Here is a 25,397-nt window from a genome sequence, read left to right as displayed (position 1 = left end):
ATTATTTTCCAAACTTACTTGACTGTGGATCCTTTTTATTTTAAGAACATGTATTCACATCTCAGAACAGAGTTTAGGAAATGTTGATTTGGGTGTTTGCTGGGCAGCCAAACTTCACAGAACTCCAAATAGGTTTCCTCATCCAGATTCCTTCTGAGTACTATGCTAATATTTTTGCTGGGATTTTGTCCCACCTGAAAATGCATTGCTTTATGCTAAGATTCCTGTGACCTCTCTAGCTGATTGGGAGGCAGGGGTAGCACATTGGTCAGGGCTGTGCACATAGTTAGTGCTCAGTGTGTTTGGGCATGCAATCAACAAATCCTTTTGGGGCATAACTGGATACGATTAGATATCTTGTGAAAACCTATGATGTTCTCAGCACTGTGGGTGGGGAGGAAGATGGGGGACACATAGAAATTGTAAGGAAGAGAAACTGCCTCCTTTAGGATCTAACAGGGGAAGCAAATATTCTGAGTAGCTGGGGAGGTAAGGCAGAGCATGAGAAGTTATCTCAGTAAAAGGTAGCTTTATAGACATGATCTTATTCAGTCTCACGAAAATAACATGAGGTGGGAGCTATTTCTGCCCCCATTTTTCAGAGATAGAAACTGAGGCTTAGAGGGGTTAGGTAAATGTGCCCAAGGTCAAACAGCTAGTAAATACTGAAGAAATCATTTAAACCCAGGCATTCTGAGTCTAGAACCTACATACACTCTTAACTGCTATTCAGTACTGCCTCAGACAGAACGGGCTTCATAGTTTGCAGGGCCCAGTGCAAAATGAAAACGTGGGGTCTCTTCCTCAATAACAGGAAACAATGCTAAATGCTAAATGTTAAAAGTACTAAAATATATAACTTTGTCCTTTCTGCTGTGGTCTCTCTCATGTCCTGTCACGGTGTTCTTGATTTGCCATTTAGTTGTGCTCTCCTCCCCTGGGCACCTTGGCCCTCTAACTGCTGGGTTCCCTCTCCAGCCAGGGCTGGGCTGACAGCCAAGCCCCTACAAAGGATGGGGAAATCCATCTTCCATTTCCGTGGGCCTGCTGCACCAACCCACAGTGATGAGCTATCCCCCAAGAGATTGTAACCTCTGGATGGAGAATGGAAAGGAAGCTTGCCTGAAGCCAAATCACCCGCCAAATCCCCTGCCAGATCTCCCAGGGTTGGCGGAGAGTGGCAGCAGAATATGAGCTTCCCCCCAAAGCTGATGCCTCCTGGTCATGACTCTGGGCAAAGGGCAGTAGTGGTGGTGAGGTAAGACCAGGGAGGGGAAGGCTGCGTGGGTCCAGAGGGCCAACGTACTTGAAAGCAACCCCTTGGAACCATGGCTGAGAAGGTAAGGAGAGGGCAAATAGTGTGATTACACATGAGCTGAGTCTCCAAATACCCAGCATGTGCTTCATTGTCCCATTGGACTTTGCTTATCAAACACAAATTCAAAAGTCGTTATTAAGAATTTCACCACACACCTGTAATCCCAGCACTTTGCGAGGCTGAGGCTGACGGATCACAAGGTCAGGAGATCGAGACCATCCTGACTAACATGGTGAAACCCCATCTCTACTAAAAATACAAAAAATTAGCCAGGCGTGGTGGTGGGTGCCTGTAGTCCCAGGTACTTGGGAGGCTGAGGCAGGAGAATGGCGTGAACCCAGGAGGCAGAGCTTGCAGTGAGCCCGGATCGTGCCACTGCACTCTAGCCTGGGTGACAGAGCAAGACTCCATCTCAAAAAAAAGGAATTTCAAGGAGGTTGCAAAGAACATGAAACCCCAAGTGTGATTCCTGTGGGACGACACTGGATGCACATCCCAGAAGCTGGCCCTGACCTCAGACCTCTTTTATCAAGCTTTCCTTGAATTAATTACGATCTTCTCAGTGTTCCCAAAGCACTTCTTACTTTTAACTGCAGCACTTCCTTGCATGCTCAGCATGTACATTATGTCTAGCCCTGAGGATGGTTTCTTCAAGAAGAGAACCTTGTTTCAGTCATGTTTATATCCTCAACAGAACCTGAGTTTTATATATGTTGTGTTCAATTAAGAATGAAATTCAATCTAAAGAAAATTTTTTTAACTTAATAAATTTTTTTAAGTTAAAAAATATTTTTAAAGTATCTTTTCACTTTTTGAGCCAATTATTTTATTTATTTTATTTTTTTTTTTGAGACAGAATCTTACTCTGTCACCCAGGCTGGAATGTAGTGGCGCAATCTCAGCTCACTGCAACCTCCACCTCCCAGGTTCAGGCGATTCTCATTCCTCAGCCTCCCCAGTAGCTGGGACTACAGGCACATGCCACCATGCCCAGCTAATTTTTATAATTTTAGTAGAGACAGGGTTTCACCATGTTGCCCAAGCTGATCTGGAACTCCTGGACTCAAGTCATCTGCCTGCCTTGGCCTCCTAAAGTGCTGGGATTACAGGCGTGAGCTACCAGCCAGGGCCAATTAATTTTTACCCTGAGTTTTAAAATACAATTAAATCTTGTGATTGAATATATGAATAAGTAGAGAAAAGATAGATCTCCTATTTAGAGTTCCAAATAATTGAAGTAGTGGGTTTTTATAGTGACTTTTTTTCCAAAAAGTACCACATGGAAGGGGGAGAAGAGTCTCTTTACAGTGGAGAAATGTGACAAAGACACCTCAGCCATGTGACCAAAATCAACATTATTCAAAAAGAAACTGAATATTAAAACAAACCTTTCCTTAATAGTAAAAAAAAATTAAAATTAACATCATCAGTGATGTCATGTTGATAGTACGCATTCTTGGTAGGATGAAAATGGCACATTACCCCTGTGGTCTTCCTCCACACAATCCATAACCTCCGTCTAACCATGAGAGAAAAAATCAAATGAATCCTAATTGAGGAACATTATCTAAAATACATGACCATTACTCCTGAAAACCCTCAGGGTCATCAAAAAGAGGAATATTATCCAAAATACATGACCATTACTCCCGAAAACCCTCAGGGTCATCAAAAACAAGCACTGTCTGAGCGATTGTCACAGCCGAGAGGAGCCTAAAGAGGCATGAAGACTAGGGCCAGGCACGGTGGCTCATGCCTGTAATCCCAGCACTTTGAGAGGCTGAGGCGGGAGTATCACCTGAGGTCAGGAGTTTAAGACCAGCCTGGCCAACATGGTGAAACCCGGTCTTTACTAAAAACACAAAAAATTAGCTGGGCATGGTGGCAGCTACTTGGGAGGCTGAGGCAGGAGAATTGCTTGAACCAGGGAGACAGAAGTTGCAGAAAGCTGAGATCACGCCATTGCACTCCAGCCTGGGCAACAAGAGTGAAACTCTGTCTCAAAAAAAAAAAAAAAAAAAAAAAAAGAGGCATGAGGACTAAATGTAACGTGGTACCTTGAATGGGATCCTACAACAGACAAAGGACTTTAGATATAAACTAAAGAAATTTGAATAAAGTATGGTCTTTAGTTTATAATGCGCATCGGTATTGGTTCATTAATTGTAACCTATGTTCCACATTAATGTAAGATGTTCATAATGGGGGAGACTGAGTCCAGGTTATGTGGAAACTCTCTGTGCTATCATTTCTATTTTTTCATAAATCAAAATTATTCTTTAAATATTGCCTTAAAAAATTAAACCTGGGGGAGGAGAATGTATGTCTGAGTGAGAGCAAGCGAGCAATGGGTGTAGAGAAGAGCGACAGCATTTTCTGAGCAACAAACTGTCCATGAGAAAGAATATATCTGTAAAATGCACCTATGTAACTTTTTAGCTTTTATATTAGATAATCAGCATTTTCTCCTTGAGAGGTTGCCCGTTAGGCCTAAGTCAGAGTTAATAGATTAAATAATAGTAAATGAACAGAATGTTTTCAACCTAATAAATAAACGACAAGTAACTAAATTACCAGAACTGGATGGAATGCACTCAAGACGTGTGTTTGTGTGTGTGTGTGTGTTGGGGAGTGGGGGGGTGGTAGGGAGGGGGGCAGATGCATGTATGTGAACTCTGGGTGAACTCTCTGAAGCATTATCCAGAATCTCAACTGCACAGGTCAGTAAGTGATGTTATTACACCCATTTTATAGAAGAGGAAACAGAGGTCACTGTATTGGGTGATTGAAGAAGGGTTGTTAGTGAGTATTGATTTTTTTTTTCCAAACATACTTCAGCAGTTGCTGTAGAAATTGTATAGGCCAGTATACTTCTCGCCTTAGTAACAGCCTGCCAAAATGTTACAATCACTCAAAGTGCTGACTTAAGGCTGGGCATGGTGGCTCACACCTGTAATCCCAGCACTTTGGGAGGCCGAGGCGGGCAGATCACTTGAGGCCAGGAGTTCAAACCAGCCTGGCCAAAATGGCGAATCCCCATCACTACTAAAAATACAAAAATTATCTGGGCATGATGGTGCATGCTTGTAATCCCAGCTACTAAGGTGGCTGAGGCATGAGAATCGCTTGAACCCAGGAGGCAGAGGTTGAAGTTAGCTAAGATCACCCCACTGCACTCCAGCCTGGGCAACGGAGTGAGACTCTGTCCCCCCACCCACAAAAAAAAAAAAGAAAAAAGAAAAAGATGCTGCGTTAAGAGAGGATCAAACTCTAGTATTTGTGGAACCACATTATGCAATGAGCTGGGCACATATGACTCTTGATTTAATCTGCATTAAACTAAGTGAAGGTAGTACTCTCACTTTATGGATGAGGGAACTGAGGTTCAGAGCGGTTGAGTAATTTGCTTAAGATCACACAGCTAATGTGCAGTGGAAATGGCATTGAACTCTGAATCTCAGATTCCAAAGCCCATGATCTTTCTATTACACTCCACACCTCTGCCAAATACAGCTATCCCTGAACATCTGAATCATTCTGTAGTTTTTTAAAAAATGCAAATATCCTGGCCCCAATCTCTCATTCTTGGGGGGAGGGGGCAAGAGTACCTGTCTCTGGGTATTTTTTCTTTCATATTGAAAAATGCATTTACATGCAAGACAAGTAACTACTAATATTCCTTCCATCTATTATCAACCACTGTTAACATTTTGACATATCACTTTCATTTTTTCCTGTATCATTGCAGTTTCAAATATTACAAATTAACATATTGTTTCTTAAGAAAAAAAATTAGAAGATAAAACTACAGTCTTTTCTCATCTCTCCTCTATCCTGATCATTCTACAAGCTTTCTAGCCAAGACAGCATCATTATGAGTTTAGCATATTTCCTTCCAATCCTTTGGAAAAGGATATTAACAAGTGTCATGCTGTGCACATTGGTCTGCAGCTTCTTTCAGTAAGCACAATGGAGTGGCCAAGAGGATGGACTCCATGGATGCAGGGCTGTGGCTTAGAGAGGGTCACTTGACTTCTCTGTGCTTCAGTTCCTCATCTGTAAAATGGAAATAGTAATCGTATCTGCTTCATAGGGTAGTTCTAAAGATTAAATCACTTAATGCATGTAAAACCCTCAGAATATTTATTAACTGTTAAGTAAGAATTACTATATATATACTTTGTGAATGCAACATTTAAAAAATGTATACATGTTGATACATATAGATCAGGTTCATAACTTTTAACCTCTGAAGTATAGTTCTTAATATCTGTGTGTCATATTTTATTTATCATCCCTCTATTTTTGGCATCCATGGTGTTTTCTATTTTCTACAGCCACAGACAATTCTGCAGTATTTTGTTCAATTTTTTTGGTAAGTAATATGCAAAAATTTCTTTAGGGTAGATACCTAGAAGTGGAATCCGGTCGTAGGATATGGACATTTTTAGTTTTAATCAGAACTATAAAGTTTTTCTCTAAATGTCCTGTAAGAATTTATACTCCCACTGGTTCAACATGAGAATACTCATTTCTCTATACATTTAAGAATATATGCTTATTATTGCCTTTAATCTTGAACAATATAATGAGTGAAATGTGGTAATTTGTTGATTTAATGTTCATTTTTCTGATTTAGTGAGATGTAGGTCATATTTCATAACATTTATAATTTGTCTTTTTGTAAATTGTGATTTGTCTACACGTTGTATTTTTTGTGGCAAATGTGCCTTTTCCTTACTGATTTTTTGACATTTTATATACTCTGAATACTGTTATGTGTGTTACAAAAATTCTCTCCCAGTCTTTCTCATTTTACTTGGGTTTATGGTATAATTTGTCACATTGAAATTTAAAATTCTGATATAATCAACATTTTCAGTCATTTTTTCATGTGTTTTGGATTTTTGTTTGTTCTTGAATTTTTTTTTTTTTTAAATTCCACTGGTGACTCTGATGCCAAGTCGGGAATGAGAACCATTGTTCTAAGCTATTGCCCAGGAAGGGGTTCTTGCTGTGCATGAGAGACTGTGTTATCACTTCACATGAATTAAGTCATATTTAATACTCATCACAGTGCTGTGGGGAGTCAGCGATGCCATACCGATTTTAGAGAGGAGGAAACTAAACCTCAGAGACTCAGTAGCTTGTCTAAGGTAGACAAGGTGGTAGGACTTCAGAAATTGACCTAGGTCTATTATGCTAAAATCTCCGGGCTTATATTTTTTTTAATCAGAGAAAAACCAATTGCTATGAGAAAGCAGAATGACACAGAAGTTATTTTGCATCTCTTTTCATTGTAAAAAGAATGATCTTTAAACTGGGAATGTTGAAACAAAATATTGAGAGCCAAGAGAAGCATGGCTGGTAGATCTTGGTACCCTGTCCTTGGACTAGTGACTTCACCCCATCACCTATCTGTTACTTACAAGGGGGTGAATCAGGGAGCTATCTGGGGCCAAGGTTTTATGAGAAATCAAGAGATCACTATTTGCCTGTAGAATAATTCATATCTTTGGTTCCAAACATTATAGTAGCCCCAAGTTATGACATAAAGAGTAGGAGGAATATAGGCTTGATATTGGGCATCTAAATCCTAGATCTACCAATGATTAACTTACTGGTCTTGCTATGCCTGGTGTGACTCTGAGGCCACAGAAGATGCTTACACAATTTTTATTACTTTACCCCTTCCACGTGTGATCTATGAACCCCACCAGGATTCTTTGAGAAAGTGTGAAGATGAGAAAGATGTTGGAAGACTAGGGAGAGTAGAAACCCTTGATTTTAAAGTGTTTTTTTTTTAAATGAAAATCTAGAATGAATGACTTTTATTGTTTGTGAATACTTACAGAAAAACGGCAATGAGCAATAAGAGCTGGGGTTGAGCCATTCGCCAGAAGAAAAGTAGCTTGGCAGAGCAGGGGGACTGTGGTGTGCATAGTGTACTTGGGTATTTACATCTCTCCCAACATCTTTGTGAATGAGGTGGAGAAGCGAGCCATAGATGAAAATATAGACAAGACCTTTAAGCTGTGCAGTTTATGACATATTTCTGGACCCTATAAAATGACGTTAAAGGAAATAAGTGGCAAAACAAATGAAATAATCTAGACTATACTTTAGAGCAGTGTTTCCTAAATAATATTCTGTCAAAATCTGTATGATAGTAGGTGTTTTATCAGAAAAGAGTGCCAAGGGTCATTATATCTGAAAAATTCCACATCTAGGTTTTAGAAAGCCATAGTGCACATGAACTTATTAAAGACTCTGAGAAGTTCTGTAGAGAGGAAACCTGTTCAACATAATCTCACTCAGCATTTCCTGTATGTATTTACCATGGGACCCTGTTTAGGGAAGATCTGTTAATATCTTCCAGGCACTAGTGTTCCACTAAACTTATGCTGTTTTAGAGTTATGAACTCCAAACTATCAGCGATAACCTAGGTTTGGGGTCCTGAGGGGTGGAATGGCATTGGGGTTCAGAATATACCATCTAGAGTCAAACTGTTTGGATTCAGAACCCAGTTGCACAACCTGTGAGCTTAAAGACCTCAAGAAAAGTATTTAACTTCTTAGTGGCTAGGTTTCCTCATTCTAAAAATTAAGATAAGAGTAGAAGTTCCAGTGAATTGGGGCCAAATGATTAGGAGTATACCAAAACCCCTACCTGCTAACCTACAAACATCCCACTGACCTCAGTAGATCGTTCCAACTTTCAATTATTTATGCATTGGTTTAAACATTTTCAGTAGCGCTCTATATTTTTAGCCTCTACTAATTCATGTCCATGCCTTTTAGGAAAATAGTCTCCTGAGAGTCTTTATTGTAAGTGGCTTAGTAATGGGCTACAAAATGAGAAGCAGGCTCCTGGAGGAAGTACACTGTTCACCTTACCATGTATTCTCTAGGGAAGGGAACAAGCAAACAAGCAGATGTACAGAGCTCTGAGCTCCAAGGCCGTCTCTGACGTATGTGGGTAGGTTCAAAGACAGCATCATTCAATTGATGAAGACACAGAGGCTCAGACTAAACAAGCTTCCAGGAGCTAGACACTTAGATCCAAAAACTGCTTCAGAATTTACCCTCCATTTTTACAGTAGACCTTTTGGAAGCAAATGGGAAAGGCACAGTATCTATTAGTTATACCCACTTTTTTGTGCCCTACTCCTGCCTAGGGGATCCACTCCTCCCCCTCATCAGATATTCAATGATCTCATCAGACACCCAGTGATCATGACCTCATCAGATATTCAGAGATCAATGACCTCATCAGATATTCAATGATCTCTTATTTATGCACTTAATTAATATTTTCTGATTATCTACTGTTATCAGACCCTATATAAATGTTGGGGACAGTGGAGTGAGCCAAATGTTCACCCTCTGTCCCTATAGAACTAGTAGACTACATAAATGGGCAGTTACAATTGAGATGTAACAAGTGATATGAGGAACTCAAGGTTTCATGAGCATTCTTAGTCCAGATGTGAGGCCAAGGAGGCCAGGGGAGGTTTCTTGCAGATGTCATGTTTAAGCTAAAACCTGAAGGAGTTGATAAGCAGAAGGCAGAAGAATGGAAAAGTAAATTCTAGAACAAAGAAACAACTGATTTAGGGGAAGAGAGAACAAAACAAGTGGTCAGGTCACAGAACCCTCAATAGCTTTCCCACTTGCGAACCTCAGCATTCCAGGGACAGAGAGGACATCTAGGCAGGTACATGATGTTTCTTACTCTCGGATTTGGATTTTAAAGACCTATCTGTGATCCCTGGGCCTGGTGAGCAGGACTGGAGCAAAAGTGACTGCAGGAAAAAAAAGTTATTATAGCCCAGATGATGTTTTTATTTTATTTAAACCCTAAAATATAAATAATGGTATAAAGAACACCCATGGAACTCAATTCCTACTTAAGAAATAAAATGTTGCAGAGATAACTGAAAGTCCTGGATACCTCCCTCCCCATACATTCCTTCCTCAGGGGCAATTATTAATTAGAATTTAGTATAGATTATTCCCACACATCTTTAAAAACTTTTGTTATATATGGATATCCATTAGTAGTGATATATGGCATAGATGTGCAAACTTTTCAATTAGCAATAATTGAGCTTCAGATAAACTTCATTGACTACAATACTGCCACTGTGCAAAGTTTTGCAAGCTTTGTAATATTGGAATCATATTGTACCTCTCTTTCTGCAATTTTGTGTTTTGGGGGAGGGTGTTAAACACTGATTTTGAGATTTTTCTACACTGATATGTGTGTGTATCTACCTATCTATCTTATCTATCTGTATCTATAGATACACAGTAGATACTATATATCTGTAGATATAGATATATAGAGACACAGATATATACAGAGATATAGATATACAGCTATATATTATATATATCTATGATAGATATCTGTATCTATAGATATAGATAATATCTATAATAGATATATTGTCTGTATCTATAGATATAGATAGGTATAAACACACACACAGAGAGAGAGAGAGACAGAGGGAAAGAGAAAATGAAAGAGCAAGAATTATGTGTGTGTCTGTGTGTGTATATATATATATATGAAAGAGCAAGAACTGTAGTGAGACATATATATATGGATATATATATCTGTCTATCTATCTATCTCTACAATTCTTGCTCTTTTGTTTTCTCTTCTCTATATTCCATTGAGTGATTATAATCTATCCATTTTCTGTTGGTGCACATTTAGGTTATTTCCATTGTTTGTCCATACAAGCAGTTTTCACTGAACATTTTATACAAGTCTGATGACTTTATTTATTGAGTATCAGAATCTCAAATGAAAGCTGTCACGGTGTTTTTAGCTGCTAAACAGTTCATATCTGGGCATACTTGAGAAAAAGCAACAAAAAGCTTGCTTTTTAAGCTTTCATTATGAAGTTAGATCTTATATTGGGAACTTTTAGGCAGAGGTTGTGGCCTATTGATAGCATATGAGTTGTGATTATTGCTCCATAAGGTTGTTTATTTTTTTGGTTTTTTGTTTGTTTGTTTGTTTTTTGTTTTGTTTTGTTTTTTGAGACAGAATCTCACTCTATCCCCCAGGCTACAGTGCAGTGATATGATCTCAGCCCACCTCAACCTCCACCTCCCTGGTTCAAGAAACTCTCTTGCCTCAGCTTCCTGAGTAGCTGGGATTACAGGCACCTGCCACCATGCCTGGCTAATTTTTGTATTTTTAGTAGAGACGGGGTTTCACTATGTTGGCCAGGCTGGTCTCGAACTCCTGACCTCAGGTGATCCACCTGCCTCGGCCTCCCAGAGTGCTGGGATTACAGGCGTGAGCCACCGTGTCCAACCTACAAGGTCTTTTTGACCTAGAATATTTTACCAATTTGGTGGTATAGGAAAAGAAACACAAAGAAAAGACAATTCTTTTCCCTAAAGGCGTGAGCTGAGCCAGATTAAGCTGCAACCCTGGCTCTCTCCTGCAAGGAGTCTCCTCTGAGTTAGGCAGCCCCAACTACCTGGAAGGGAGAGTGGGGGAAGAAATAATCTCATGAAGTGGGAGGTGACTGAAAGAAAAAATGTCCAAAGAATCACACAAGAGACATGCCAAGAGGAAGCAAGAGTGAGATCCCAAAAGATGGTCTTTGGGGTGAGAATCCCATGGAAGATCCAGCTTGAACCTCTCCAAGATCTCCTCCTCCAGACTAGAGTGGGGGATAATCTTGAGCTCCCTATAGAATTTAATTGTGCTGCTCATACTTTCTTGAATATTTCTGGTTTCCTGTAAATGCCAGTGGGTTTAATTTCCTTCCATATTGTTGGTCAACTGGGGCATTGTTGGCCCTCCCAGAAGAGGAAATCAGTGAAACATGTAAGAAGTTCCATCAGTTATCTCCTTGCGACCTCTCCAACCTTTGCAACTACCGTATCTCACCCCAAATATTATTGTTGCCCCAGACAGTTCCTGTCTTGTCCCACTACAGTCTAGTCTTAAAACAGCTGCCAGAATGCGTCTTTTAAAACGTGAATCAAATGATATCTCTCTTCTGCCTAATTACCTCTCATGGCTTCTTATATCACTCAGAGTGAAAACCAAAGTTCAGGTAATGGCCAAAATGGGCTTCCATGATCTATTCCTGGTAACTTCTCTGCCTGGTGTCTTCACACCCCCACTTCCTGCTCACTCTGCCCCAGTCACACCGGCCTCCTTGTTGGTCTGCCCTCACATTGTGCATTCTCTTACTCCAGGACCCTTGCACTGGCTGTTCCCTCATGTTTTTCTCCCTCACTGATTTCAGGTTCATGCTTAAATGTTACCTGTTTATTTTTTTATGACTTTGTGGCTGCATTGTTTAAAAATAGCACCCCCATGCACAATGGTGTAGCCAGTCCGTCTTTCCTACTTCATCTTTCTCCATGGTGCTGACCACCATCTGAAGACTGTATATTTTACTTATTTACCATAACTACAGTTTGTCTCCTCCTTTGAGAACATAAAGCTCCACAAGGGCAGAGATTTTTTTTTCTGCTTTTCCCAGTGTTACACTCCAGCACCTAGAACAGTGGTTAACACAAAAATGGTGCTTAACTGAGTGAATTATTGAATGGTCCTGTCTATTTACCTAAAACCAGTGATTTAGGGCATTTTTTGTAAATGTCTTTGATTTTGTCCCCAGCAACCTCTGAAATAGGCCAGGACATAACTTCACTTAAGTTTACTCCAAGACAACAGCACATAGTGGTCCAAGAAGTTCTCCCTTGCTAGTCTATTCTCATCTCAAAAGATGCCTAGGCTTTCCTTCTTTTTGAAGTGTGCTCTCAAAAAAAAAAAATTAAAAAAAAGAGCTGAGAAAAATTTAGGGTGAAACAAATATTGAAGGATAAAATGATACATAAAATGTAATGTGCTCCATCTTTCAGAGAAATGGGTATCTATATCAAGCTGAAGAGGCAGAGTATAAGGAGTACCTACTGAATATATATTAATGAAGACAAAAATTGTTAGGTGCAGACAAAAATTGTTAGGTGCTTTTGCTTTTTTAAACTCTCATTAAGCTGCCAGGTAATATTATCTTTATTTTAAACACAGAATACCAACTTCAGAATGGCCAATTAATATATCCAAACGTAGTGAGTAGCAGAACCAGAATTTGAGCTCAGATAGCCCACATACTTGCAAGATACCATTCTCTCTTTTCAATGAATAAAATAGAGGAGGAGGAGGAGACGGGGTGCCCAGTGTGCAGTCAAAAGAAGATCCAGAAAGACAAGCCAACTTTTCACCATTATGAACTCTGTTTCTATAGTTTTATTTACTTGTGACCAATCCCCCTTTAGAAAGGCTTTCTTAAAGGATAGGAGAAGAAAGGGTTTTGTGGTGAATCCTTAGAAAAATTGGTGATTCATTTCACCTTGCCTGTATCTTCTGTTTGAATCCTGATTAGCAAGGTTTTATGCTGCCATCTTTTATGCATAAATTAAATATTAGACAAATCGTGAAATTGTTTTTGAAAAGTTCAAGCCTTTATTACCTTCCCCTAGAAGTCCAATTGGAGTAATATCAAGAGTGCTTTCTTTATCCCTCAGCAAAGATGTGGTGAGTGTACATGGGTCAATTTGTAAACCTACACAAACCTCTTGTTGAAAAGTAAAAATTCATTTGTTAAAAGTATGATCCTAATCAGGCTTGTAAATTAACTTTTGAGGCTCTCTTAGCAATCAAAATTATTGGTTTCTAAGGATCCGTACTAGTAAATTAGAAAGACGCCAATAAGGAAATTACATGCCAAACTGGAGGGTTATTTATTAACAAATTGACTCAAAGGGAAAGAAATGATTTAAACAATTCAGCTCTATGTTCAGTGTGTAATTAACCAGAAACTTCACTCATATAAGACTTTTGCCAAGTAAGTAGCAGTTACATATAATCTCATCATAACTCCCATCCCCCACCCCCCATTTGTTAGCCTGGGCATAATTTTTTAAACATTTTTTAATAATCACGTATCTATATCTATCATAAGTATTTACCTCAATGGTTATCATTATAACAATTTAACAAATAAAGTTAAATTTTTATTATAAAAGTAATAAATGTGGCCGGGCACGGTGGCTCATGCCTGTAATCCCAGCGCTTTGGGAGGCTGAGGCAGGTGGATCACGAGGTCAGGAGATCGAGACCATCCTGGTTAACACGGTGAAACCTCATCTCTACTAAAAATACAAAAAATTAGCCAGGCATGGTGGCAGGTGCCTGTAGTCCCAGCTACTCGTGAAGCTGAGGCAGGAGAATGGCATGAACCTGGGAGGTGGAGCTTGCAGTGAGCCGAGATCACGCCACTGCACTCCAGCCTGGGCGACACAGCAAGAGTCCGTCTCAAAAAAAAAAAAAAAAAGCAATAAATGTTTCTAGGAAACTTGAACTATGATTTTAAAAAAAGAGAAAGAAGGAAACAAAATCATCCCTAAGCCCTTCATCTGGAGACCGCCACTGCACTCATGTCTTGAAGTGCTTACTGACACGTTTTAAATATATGTTGTTGTTTTTGTTACTCACTTTTTAATGATTGCCTAATCTTCCATTGTGTAATTATACCACAGTCCACTTCATCATTCCTCAATTATGGGAGTTTAGTTAGCTTAGAAGTTTTGGTGAAATGCTATGTGAATTTTCCCATAAGTTAAATCTCTAGCACTAGAAAAACTGAGTCATAAAACATAAATTGTTTTATTGTTATCCTCAAAGCTGTGGAAGTGGATGCTTCCAGGGGTGGGGTATGAGTGATGAGCACTGTATCCTATGGTGTGCTTCCCAGAACTTCTTCTCTGCTCCCCTCCCTTCCCAAACTCTCCCACAAATAAGTGTGCCAGAGGTGTGTCCATTCTCGGTTCTTGGATTTGCTGTGCTCTCAGCTCTACATAAGGCAGGGATTGGTTATGTCTTCTTTTGAAGTTTCATCTTAGGTAAATAGTAGGTGGAACCTACCCATTCTCTTTATTCCTGAGCCAAGAAGGATGACATTGCTCTTTGCTTTGTTTAACAATTAATCTCTGTTTGCCAGAGAAAGCTTCAGATCTATCTCTGTCTCTCTGGCATTACCTCCCCACTATTCTCTCTCTCCCTAGTGGGGGCCCCTCTGTGGGTTTCCCTAGCCACAGCCCTCAGGGGTGTGTTGTCTGCAGTTGAAGCCATAAATAATGGCTGCACCATGAGCCTGTTTGAGGTTACTTATTATATTTACTACACCTAGAGGTTTTAATTATTTGTGTTTGATATAATGGTAGTAATAATAATAAAAGTTGATATTTGTGGAGTGCTCGCTGTATGTATGCCTGGCAGGAAAGGCAGTGTGGTTAAAAAACTAATGACTCTGAAATTAGAAAAAAAAATAGGCCTCGCTCTCTAGCTACTTACAGCCAAGCACCTTCATCTCTGATTTTATTTTTTTATGTCTCCCTTAACCTTTTCAAAGGATTGTTGGGATGGTCACAGAAAAGAATTCTGTACTATAAAGTGATACTTAAGTATGAAAAGGCATCACTACAGTTCTTTTGAACCGTATATCATTAATGATCAAGGCAAAAGATATACCTCTTCAACTACAAGTTCAGTGAATTTTAATTTTTTGAAATTTTAAAGTTAGTTATATTTTCAGATACTTTCTGTCTATTTAAATATTGGAGTAACCCTTATTATATGTTTGTTTGTTTTAATAAAGTGTATATAATACTCCTTGGTTTTCTCCATAATAAATAGCATTACTAAGGAAATCACATACTTTCTGACTAAGTAGCAGATGATTTGCTGGGCATTTATGTTAGAGGACCAACTAAAATAAATGACTTTGTTTTTGTAATAACCATAACAGCTAAAATATCACCATCTAAAGACATTGAAATTGAGAAGCTGTAGTAAATAATCATTATTTTCACATTTTTATGGCATTTAATGAAAGCAGCTTCCCAGCTCTTTGCACGAATGTGGGAGTGGGGTATTTCCATGCTTATCAAGTGCTTCCAGCAGGAAAACACTGACTGATGACTGCAAGTTGAAATCTTTGTGTTGGGGGTTCAGGGTATTTTAGTAGACTTTGCCAAGTGTTGCTGCTGACCAACATTCATTTTTTAGTCCATTTCTACTTCAGAACCAATGTAAAGAGTCCAGGTTTTACAAGAAAACTGTGCCATAATTACAAATGAGATCCAGTCCCCCACAGCCCATTCTTGGAAAGGGACAAGACAGATGTAAATAAAACTCTTGAGTCATCCAGCCTAATATTTTTTAGAGGACACATTTGGACAAATTATACAACCCACCTTGTGCTTCTTATTTATGTCTGGTGATTTTGCACCTAGCACTCAGCAGATGCCGTAGTAATCCAGAGGAGTCCAAGGAATTTGGTTCTACAATTAGGGACATTTGAGATATCAAGCAAACTCTGATACTCAGGCAGTTATTGCCTTTGAGAAAGAAGTTATTGCCTTTTTTCTGATAATGCATCACAGCTACATTTCTTAAAAACTCTAAGACTATTTATACTTGTGATGTTCCAACATTTTTTGAGAGCATTTTAAAAATTGTTTTTTCATTGAGGTGTTTAAGAATAGTCAATAAATGTCAGTTTGAATTATATATAAATATATATAAATATACACACACACACATATATATGAGAGTTAATATGAAAATATAAATAATTATTACAAATCAGTAAAAAAATCTCTATAATAAGAAAATGGTATAAACTGATAATTCATAAAAGAAATGCAAATGGCCACTAAACCTAGGAAAAATATTTAGTGTCATCAGCAGTTAAATAAAAAATTGAACAATGAGTTATTTGCTGTTTTCATCTGTCAAGTCAAGAATATTGAAAATCCTTAAAGGTAGTACAGATGAGAAACATGGATCCTCTAGTGGAAAGATAGAAGAGATGAGTATAGACTTTCTGGAAGGCAATGGGACAATATATAAATAATCTTTAAAGGGTAGTTTCTGATTAAACAATTTGACCCCTAGGCATTTATTCTGAGAAATCAGGTAGACAAGTAGGCAAAACTTTATGTATAATGCTGACCGTTATTTCTAGTGGCAGAAAAACAAGAAGCAACATATCCATCACTAGAGTATTGGTTAAAGAATTTATGACTACATCTATGCAGCAGATCATCAGGCAGCCATTAAAAATGGTCTGATGAGGGTAGGAATGGCTAATGTAAAAGCAGGAAATATCTTATTCATCCTTGCATTGTCCAAATACCTAGCCTGGCCCATGATATTTGATTTAAAGATGATATTCCTCAGGGAGATATGATGTGCTCTTTTCTTCCCGTTGGATTCCTGAAATTCTCTTTATTTAGCCACGTAGTCACCGGAGTAATAGTCAAATCTGAGGTTGGCATGGAATATGATGGACTTTTTCCATTTTCCTACCCACAAACTCTTCTCATATCCTTGGATAATTTTGATCCTTTTGAGGAGATTATAGAAGACGTCCTGAATGTAATATCTTCTTACCATTTCCACTCCCACCAACATGGACATAGCCATCTTCACGTCTTGTCTGCATGTCAGCAATGGCCTCTTAACAGGCCTTTCTTGGTATATCTTATCCCTTAAAGTTTATTCTCAACATAGAAGTTAGACTGGTCCTTTTAAGCCTATGAGATCATATTCTTCCTCTGCTCAAAATCTTGCAAAGATCCCTATTTCTTTCAGAATCAAAACCATAATTCTTAAAATGGCCTGCAATGACCCTGTGATTATTCTGACACTGTCTCCTGTTATTTTCCCCTTGACCTCCTCCACTCTCATCAACCCACCTTGTGGCTGTCTCTTCAACAGGCCAGGCATGCTGCCACCTTCCGGCCTTCACCTCTCTCAACTCCTTTAGGACTGTACATAAATCCTGCCATCCCAATGAGGCCCCATGTGCCTGCCCTGTTTAGTCCTGCAATCTGCCCTCACCCTGCCTCAGGAATGCCCATTTGCTTCCCCCTGCTCTGTGTTGCATTTTTGCCTTAGCCCTTCTCATGATAACATGCACAAATGAGTTTCTGTTTGTTGTTTGTATCCCCTCAACTTGAATGTAAGCTTTATAAAGGAAAGCATCTTTATTTTGTTCACTGATGGATCCCAAGCTGCTAGAAGGATGATTGGCCACTGTTGGGTGCTACAAATGTATATGTTTATTGAATAGCTTGAATGGAAAGTAATTTTTTATATATATATATATATATATATATTTTTTTTTTTTTGAGACAGAGTCTGGCTCACTGCAACTTCCACCTCCCTGGTTCAGGCAATTCCCCTGTCTCAGCCTCCCAAGTAGCTGGGATTGGGATTACAGGCACACACCACCATGCCCAGCTAATTCTTTTGTGTTTTTAGTAGAGACGGGGTTTCACCATGTTGGCCAGACTTGTCTCCAACTCCTGACCTCAGGCAATCTGCCCACCTCGGCCCCCCAAAGTGCGGGTTTACAGGCGTGAGCCACCGCGCCAGGCCTATATAAATATATTAGTGGTAATAGATAATTTTTACTGAGCATTTACTATGTGCCAAGTGGTGCACATGTAACATATCATCCAACACTCCCAATGAACTTATTAAGCAGGTATAATTAAGACCAGCGAGTTACAGATGGAAAAACTGAGGAATAGAAACATGAAAGTACATTGTCTCACAAGCAATAAATTTAGATATTAGATATAAATCAAATAAGTCTGACCCCCTATTCAAGCAGAACAATGTTGCTTCTATATTATTTATTTATTGTAATTCCATAGAATTTCGTTTGGAAAGTGGGGGTGTTTCCTATGTAAATATTTTTGGCAGCCACTGTCCTAAATATTTTAACCAAATCAAAATCTTATAGTGGCAATTCTAGGCCTTTAGCAGATTTTCATGTGATTAAATTGTGACATGTGAACTAACTGCCCCACCTCCTGCCACTTAGTACTTGGTTTTAAAGAATAAAAAGTAAACAACTTTTGCAAATTTAAGGACTTTTTTCTACTCTTATAAAAATAATTGTATTCTTGAACTCTCCATTTTGTTGTGTTAGGTTTTCTTGTTCTGGTTCTGCATCTTTGGCCTGCGTTAGTTCCAGTGACTGTCTCCTCACCCTCCCCATTCTCTCTTCTAGGAGAATGATATAAACCTGACCCACATTGAATCTAGACCTTCTCGTTTAAAGAAAGATGAGTATGAATTTTTCACCCATTTGGATAAACGTAGCCTGCCTGCTCTGACAAACATCATCAAGATCTTGAGGCACGACATTGGTGCCACTGTCCATGAGCTTTCACGAGATAAGAAGAAAGACACAGGTAAGAATTAGAGAAATTTTGCAACATAAGTAACTCCACACTGTCTTCATAAAATAACAGCAATATACATATTTAACAGCATATTTAAATATATGTATATTTAATATATATTGCTGTTATTTTGCGGAAGCAAAATAATATATATGTATTGGAAATAATGCCTTGGAAGACTGTTTGGGGGATTAAATGAGTGGATGTAGGTTGGGGACCCAGGCAAGTGCCTGGTATATGTTAGACATATAATGAATTTTAGTTATTTTTCGCCTTCCTAAAGATAGCTATTTCTTTCTTCTTTCTTTTTTTTTGTTTTTACTTTATAAGCTTTTAATTTTTATTTATTTTTATTTTTCTGTCTTTTTTTTCTTTTGACTTTTATTTTAAATTCAGGGTTATATGTACAGGTTTGTTACATGGGTAAATTGTGTGTCATGGTAAATTGGTGTACAGATAATTTTGTCACCCAGGTAATCAGCAAAATACCCAATAAGTAGTATCTAATTTTCAACAAAACCCATGAAAACAAGTAATGAGGAAAGGGATTCCTAGTCAATAAATGCTGCTGGGATAACTCGAAAGCCATATGCAGAAGATTGAAACTGGACCACTGCCTTTTACCATATACAAAAATCAACTCAAGACGGTTGAATGGATTTTTGAATCTCTCCATTCCAACCAGAGGGATCTCCCCAAGTCCTTTTCATAACATGCCAATTCCAGAGCTGGAGCTACCTGGCTCCTTGTTACTAGGGCTTTCATTGTCATTTTCCATCTTCTTATCTGTCTCTTCCTCTCATGCAATCTCCTTGTGGGCAAGTAGACTCTCTTACCTATATTTGTATCCTCAGAGTTTAGCACACTGCTTGGTACACAGGTGCTCTGCACATATTTCTGAGTGAATGACTAATATAGGAGTTGTCAAAACTTGCATTGTCCCATTATTTACATACTGAAATGCTACTCATCCTCCGGGGAGGAAAAGAGTGATAGAGTGTAGAAATTGTAAGTGTGGGATTGAAGTTGAATAGACTGTGGTTCAAGTCCTACTTCTTCCACATATTGAGTTTGATACCCCTGACAAATTGCTTTAACTGCCCTGACCTCAATTTTTCCTAGGGATTTTGTGAGGATTAAATGAAGTCATACATAAACAGCGCTTAGAACAGTGCCTGGTGCACTGTAGGGCTGGACAAATGATAGCATGTGGTTGTTATTATGATTATGATTAGCCTGAAAGCAATACAGAGGAGGAAGGTGACTGCTTTTTTGGGCCTCAAGCATATTAAAATGAACCATTTTTTAATAGACTTTTTATTTTATTTTTTATTTTTATTTTTATTTTTTTAGACAGAATTTCGCTCTTGTTGCCCAGGCTAGAGTGCAATGGCGTGATCTCAGCTCACTGCAACCTCTGCCTCCTGGGCTCAAGCGATTCTCCTGCCTCAACCTCTCGAGTAGCTGTGATTACAGGCATGCCCTACCACGCCCGGCTAATTTTTGTATTTTCTGTAGAGATGGGGTTTCACCATATTTGTCAAGCTGGTCTCGAACTCTTGACCTCAGGTGATCCACCCACCTCAGCCTCCCAAAGTGTTGGGATTACAGGCGTGAGCCACTGTGCCTGGCCTTAATAGACTTTTTAAAAGAGCAGTATTAGGTTTACAGAAAAACTGCACAGAAAGTACAGAGAGTTCCCAGGTCTTTCGTCCCTACCTCAGTTTCTTCTATTAACATCTTGCATTTGTGTGGTATTTTTTTTTAGAATTGATGAGCCAATATTGATATATTATCACTGACTGAAGTCCACAGTTTACATTCGGGATCATGCTTTGTGTTTTACAGTTTTACTGGTTTTGACAAATGCATAACGTCATGTATCCACCATTTCAATGTCATACAGAATAGTTTCATTGCCCTAAAAATGCCCTGTGCTCCAGCTATTCATTCCTTCTTCTTTATACACTCCTTCCAGCAACTACTGCTCTTTTTGCTAGCTCCATAGTTTTGCTTTATCAAGAATGTCACATAGTTGAAATCATACAAGTATGTAGCCTTTTCAGACTGGCTTCCTCCATTTAGCAATACATATTTACAAATCCTCCATGTCTTTCTGTGACTTGATAGCTCATTTCTTTTTGTTCCTGGATAATATTCCATTGTCAGGATGTGCCACAGTTTCTTTATTCATTCACCTATTGAAGGACATCTTGGTTGCTTCCAATTTTTGATGATTATGAATAAAGCTGTGAATAAACATTTATGTGCAGGTTTTTGTGTGAAGATAAGTTTTCAACTGATTCCAGTAAATACCTAAGAATGTGATTGCTGAGGTTAACTTCTTTAAACAATTATTTTTTTTTCTACTGTAAAATCAAGTTTCTTTCAAAAACACTTGGAAAGACTTTGGGTCAAGAGGAGTTCAGGCACCATAGCTGAAAGAAGCATTTGAATAGGCAGAGATGCTTTAAAATGAGGCAAGATCCACCCTGTGAAACAGGCCACTGAAACATTTTTTAAAAGGTAGCTCCATGGCCCTTCTAGGAGACTCGTCTCTGCCTTCATTCTTCTGTAGGTATAACCAAGGCAAGGAAAGCCCACTCCAGTGTTCTGGCCTTGTGGAGAGCAGACAGCCATGCAGATGGGCTCAGATCCCTGGAGGGCAGGCACTTGGAATTCCTCCCTGGATCAGTACTATCTGCCTTCTTTCCTTTTCAGCCTCCCAAGCTGCTTCCCCAATGACTGCCCTCCCTTGCTTTTTTCCGGCCACCTGCTCTCAACAGGAGCTGCAGACCCTTTGGACAAAGGGCCTGCCAGATCCTGGGGCAATTCAGCCTCTGGTTGGAGCAGGTGGAGGCTGGGCCAGCTGGGGCCATGAGGAAGGAAATCAAAGCAATTGACAGGCAGACAGCCAGCCCCTGGAGGAGCCAGGGAATATATAGCAAACCAGCTGGAGAGCCGGCAGCCTGAACTGGAGGCTCAGAAAGGAGGTTCTTAGTGGGGACATAGAGGGGGAGTTAGGAGTGCAGATTCAGAAAGCACGGCGACCACATTTTGTGTGACTTTGAGCAAATCATTGACCCTTGCAGTCTCTCACTCTATCAAAGGGGAGTCACAAGAGCCTCTGCCTTATAGGACTGGTGAAATCACACAAGTGAAGCACTGAGAACAGAGCAGAGCATGTTTAATTAAGGACTTAAAATTATTCTCTATTCTTACCATTATCATCATTATTATTATAAACACTGGCATGAGCACAAGAGCGACCGAAATGCAGCCTGTACACAGCTACTTTTTCAGAGAGTCTGGCAACTGGAAAATGACCTGAGAGGTCATGCAGCCCTACAGACCCCTTCATTTTTCATTGTAAAAACAGAGGCTGTGACTTGCCTTAAGGCAAACAGTGGGTTCTGGGGGGTCATGCGCAAGGGTGTGTTGAGAGCAGCTCTGTGACGGGCACAGTGCTAGGAGAGAAAGGGTCAAACTGCCTGTTCTTAAGGAGCTCACAGCCTGGCAAAGGGGAAGACACACCTAGGTAAGTAGAATAGAGGGACAGGTGCTGTGACAAAGACAGGGTTGGTGCGATTCCGCCTGTTCTCCACTTGTGTTTAGCTCTGAGGATCCAGGAAGTAAGAAAGTAGAAAAGCTAATGTTTTCTTTTTTTTGAGATGGAGCCTCACTCTGTCACCCAGGCTGGAGTACAGTGGCACAATCTCTGCTCACTGCAACCTCTGCCTCCCGGGTTCAAGCCATTCTCCTGCCTCAGCCTCCCCGAGTAGCTGAGATTACAGGCGCATGCCACCACGCTCGGCTAATTTTTATATTTTTAGTAGAGACAGGGTTTCGCCATGTTGTTCAGGCTGGTCTCACACTCCTGACCTCAGATGATCCGCCCACCTCGGCCTCCCAAAGTGCTGAGATTACAAGTGTGAACCACAGTGCCCGGCCTAAAAAGTTAATGTTTTCACATAGAGGCATCGTGTAATAAAAGTTGGGCTTATTGGAGCCTGGAGGAAGCACAGGTTCAGTTCCCTAATGGGGCTTCTCGCTTTCTTGCTCAAAATGGCAAGGTTGTTGATATTTGAAGTGGGATGACATTTTCCCTAGGGAAGGAAAACTAGCTAAGATCAACCCTTTAAAATAACATGTGTTTTGTGACCCTTATTTCTTCAGATGATTGGTCACCCAATCCCATAGTGGCTGCCCCCACCTGACCTTACCGTACCTGTAATGAGAGAGAGCTGATGTTGACATGCCACGACCTGGCATCTGCCAAGAAAGACTCTTTGGGTTTCTGTGGTAGTTTCCATGAAGTGGGGTCTGGGCCAAGAAACAGGTTTTTTTAAGGGGAACAACCATTCCTTTGCAAAGTTGCCCTTTCTATAGGACTCAGTGGGAGAACAGTCAGAGGAAGAAAAGCATTGTAGTAGATCTGAAGCTTTGATTCTTTCTCTGGACAAAATGCCCTTTTTATTGTGGGGCTCAGATCTCAGAGGCGACTCTGACAGCAGGTTCAAGTAGGAGATCTGAACCCCTCAAATCAATTAAGCTAAACCACTTTCCACTCTAGTTTTTAAACCATTCAAAAAGCCATGTGGGTGATAGAAAATAAAAGTTTTTCAGTTTCTTAATTGCGAAAGTTCCCCACCCAAAACAGCTTAAGAGAAGGTTAATTACGGCGACATGGTAAAGAAACCCCAACCTTCTCAAATGCCTCCTGGAGAAGCTGATGTGAATTTAATAGGATTTTAATCCAGAGAGTCTTTTGAATACTTGAGGTCTATTCTCCTGCTACCCTCTTTCCTGATGACTTCAAATCCTTCTTCAACCCAACATGAAAGAGCATTAATATCTTTCATCGATCAATCTACTAATCCTTTTACCTTTCCTTTTGAGTCGACTGCATGACATTACATTTAGTGGGGGCTAGAAAATTCCTACATGGAGACAGATTGCAGCCAGGAGAAGCAGACAGACACAATGTCTTGGGTAGACAGAGGTTAGGAACATCACCATTTGAGAAATATGTTTGCAGTTATTTTCCAAGAGCAGATAAATATCTGTTGGGTTTTGTTTATTTGCCCCTCCTTGCCTTCTTGAGTTTCTTCTGCTTCAACATTGCTGACCTGAAGAACAGTGCTGAGTAAAGCTGACGTTTCAGATCAATTGGGGTTGAAGGGAGGATAGGATTCCTTAGAGGGCTCTGAAAAGCCCCTGGGATTGTGGGCAAGGTAGTACATGTGTGTGCATGCACATTTTTTAGGAGACAAGATTTTTCAAAGGGGCTATGGTTCCCAAAGAGTTAAGAATTTTTAGAAAGAAGCCGCTTAGGGCTGGAAGGGAATCCATCTGGTTAGAGTTTTTCCCCACTCCCACCACCTGCACTTTTCTTTCCTCTCTCCTGTCCTCTGCTTGGCTTTTCTGTCTCCACCTTCCCATTGCCCTCTTCTCAATTCTAAACCTTGTCCCGTGCATTTCACTTTGTGCATTCCATGTGTGCCTTTCACAGCTGTAGATGTATGTGGCTCTGTGTCTGCAGGAGACCAAGTATCTGCATGTTTGCAAAAACACACAGGATTGGCTGCCTTTTTCAGTCTTTACCTGGATGCTTGCTGGATGCACTGATGTAGCACTAAGTCCTGGCAGCTGGGGATGTCACTCTTTCAGCAAACTGCCTCACTGAGACAAGCAGACTCCAGCTGAGAGGATCAGCCCATTCAGGTGACACCAACCCAGGAGTGGGAAGCAGAGTCCCTTCATATGCTTGGAAGATGGTCTGCTCCCTGCAGTCAGTCACAGGTAGCTCTATTCATTGGCAAAGGAAGATCCTGAGCAAATGCTATTTCTGCAGCCCATCTAGTTTGCCAGGTCACAGAGCTTCAAGCTCAGGAAGATTACAAAATTATAAGGAGGCTCTCATTCCAAGAGGAATCCCTCAGTGGTATGCCACATCCAGTGTTTTCCAAATTCTTTCGCATTAGGTTATCTCATTTAAGCTTTGCAACAACCAACTCAGGCAGCTAAAGCAAACATAGTATTATTCTTGTTTTCAGTATTAGAAAACAAGACAGAAAGGTATAATTAAAAGGTTGTATGGATTTTGCAGTTCAATTCCTGGGCTGTAGCTGTTTGGCCAAGTTGCTTTCCCTCTTTAGGTCTCAATTTTCTCATCTGCAAATGAAGAAATCCGGGTAACAGTGTGGTTGTGTGGATTATATGATATAATTTGCATAAAGTGCCTAGCATGTAGGGCCCATGCAAAAGGTTACAAGTAAATTTACCCTTAAGTCTCTCACAAGGATACACAATGAATCTTAGGGTTGAGCAAGTCCAAACTCCCAAAACTCCTGAAGTTTGATAAACAAAGGCAACCGTGAAATGCTATTTGGGTCAGTCCAAAAGATTGTGAAAGGTAGAAAAAGTTAGACTGGGAATACATTTTCTCTGTGTGACAGGTGTGTTCTCTCAATTGAAGAAGGAAGTAAAAGGATATGGAATGACTAACTAAATGTCACTTTGCCATCATGCTGGATTGAGGGAGTATTGTCGTGATGCACTAAGGGCCATGAATTTAGAGTCAAGAGCCAGGATTTGGGTCTCCATTTTGTGCACTACTAGCTAGGTTTGAATTCCATCTGACATCCTTCCAGATGGATGACCGCTTCTCCTTCATCTGTGAAATGGAGTGAAGACCCACTCTCCCAATTCCTGTGGCTCATGGAGGGGATTATGTGGAGTATCCTGTGCATTAGGGTGCTTGAAAGATCAA

General features: G+C 39.9%; 1 protein-coding gene and 1 non-coding gene across 5 annotated transcripts in view; one reads left to right on the top strand and one right to left on the bottom strand.

Moving 5' to 3' along the window:
* The window catches only part of PAH (phenylalanine hydroxylase), a 121,905-nt gene that overhangs the window by 46,246 nt on the left and 50,262 nt on the right, over positions 1 to 25,397 (top strand). For all 4 annotated transcript variants that reach the window (XM_024256069.2, XM_054526294.1, NM_001131499.1 and 1 more), the window contains 1 exon segment: positions 18,451 to 18,634. In XM_024256069.2, coding sequence (XP_024111837.1) covers positions 18,451 to 18,634 — 184 coding nt within the window.
* Positions 9,332 to 9,475, bottom strand: LOC112136040 (U4 spliceosomal RNA). The gene has a single exon (XR_002917240.2). It is a non-coding gene; the product is annotated as a U4 spliceosomal RNA (small nuclear RNA).

This window comes from Pongo abelii, chromosome 10, assembly GCF_028885655.2.
Source record: "Pongo abelii isolate AG06213 chromosome 10, NHGRI_mPonAbe1-v2.0_pri, whole genome shotgun sequence".
Classification (NCBI taxonomy): Eukaryota; Metazoa; Chordata; class Mammalia; order Primates; family Hominidae; genus Pongo; species Pongo abelii.
Note: the sequence above shows the minus strand (reverse complement) of the source record. Positions and strands in the feature narration are given on the sequence as shown.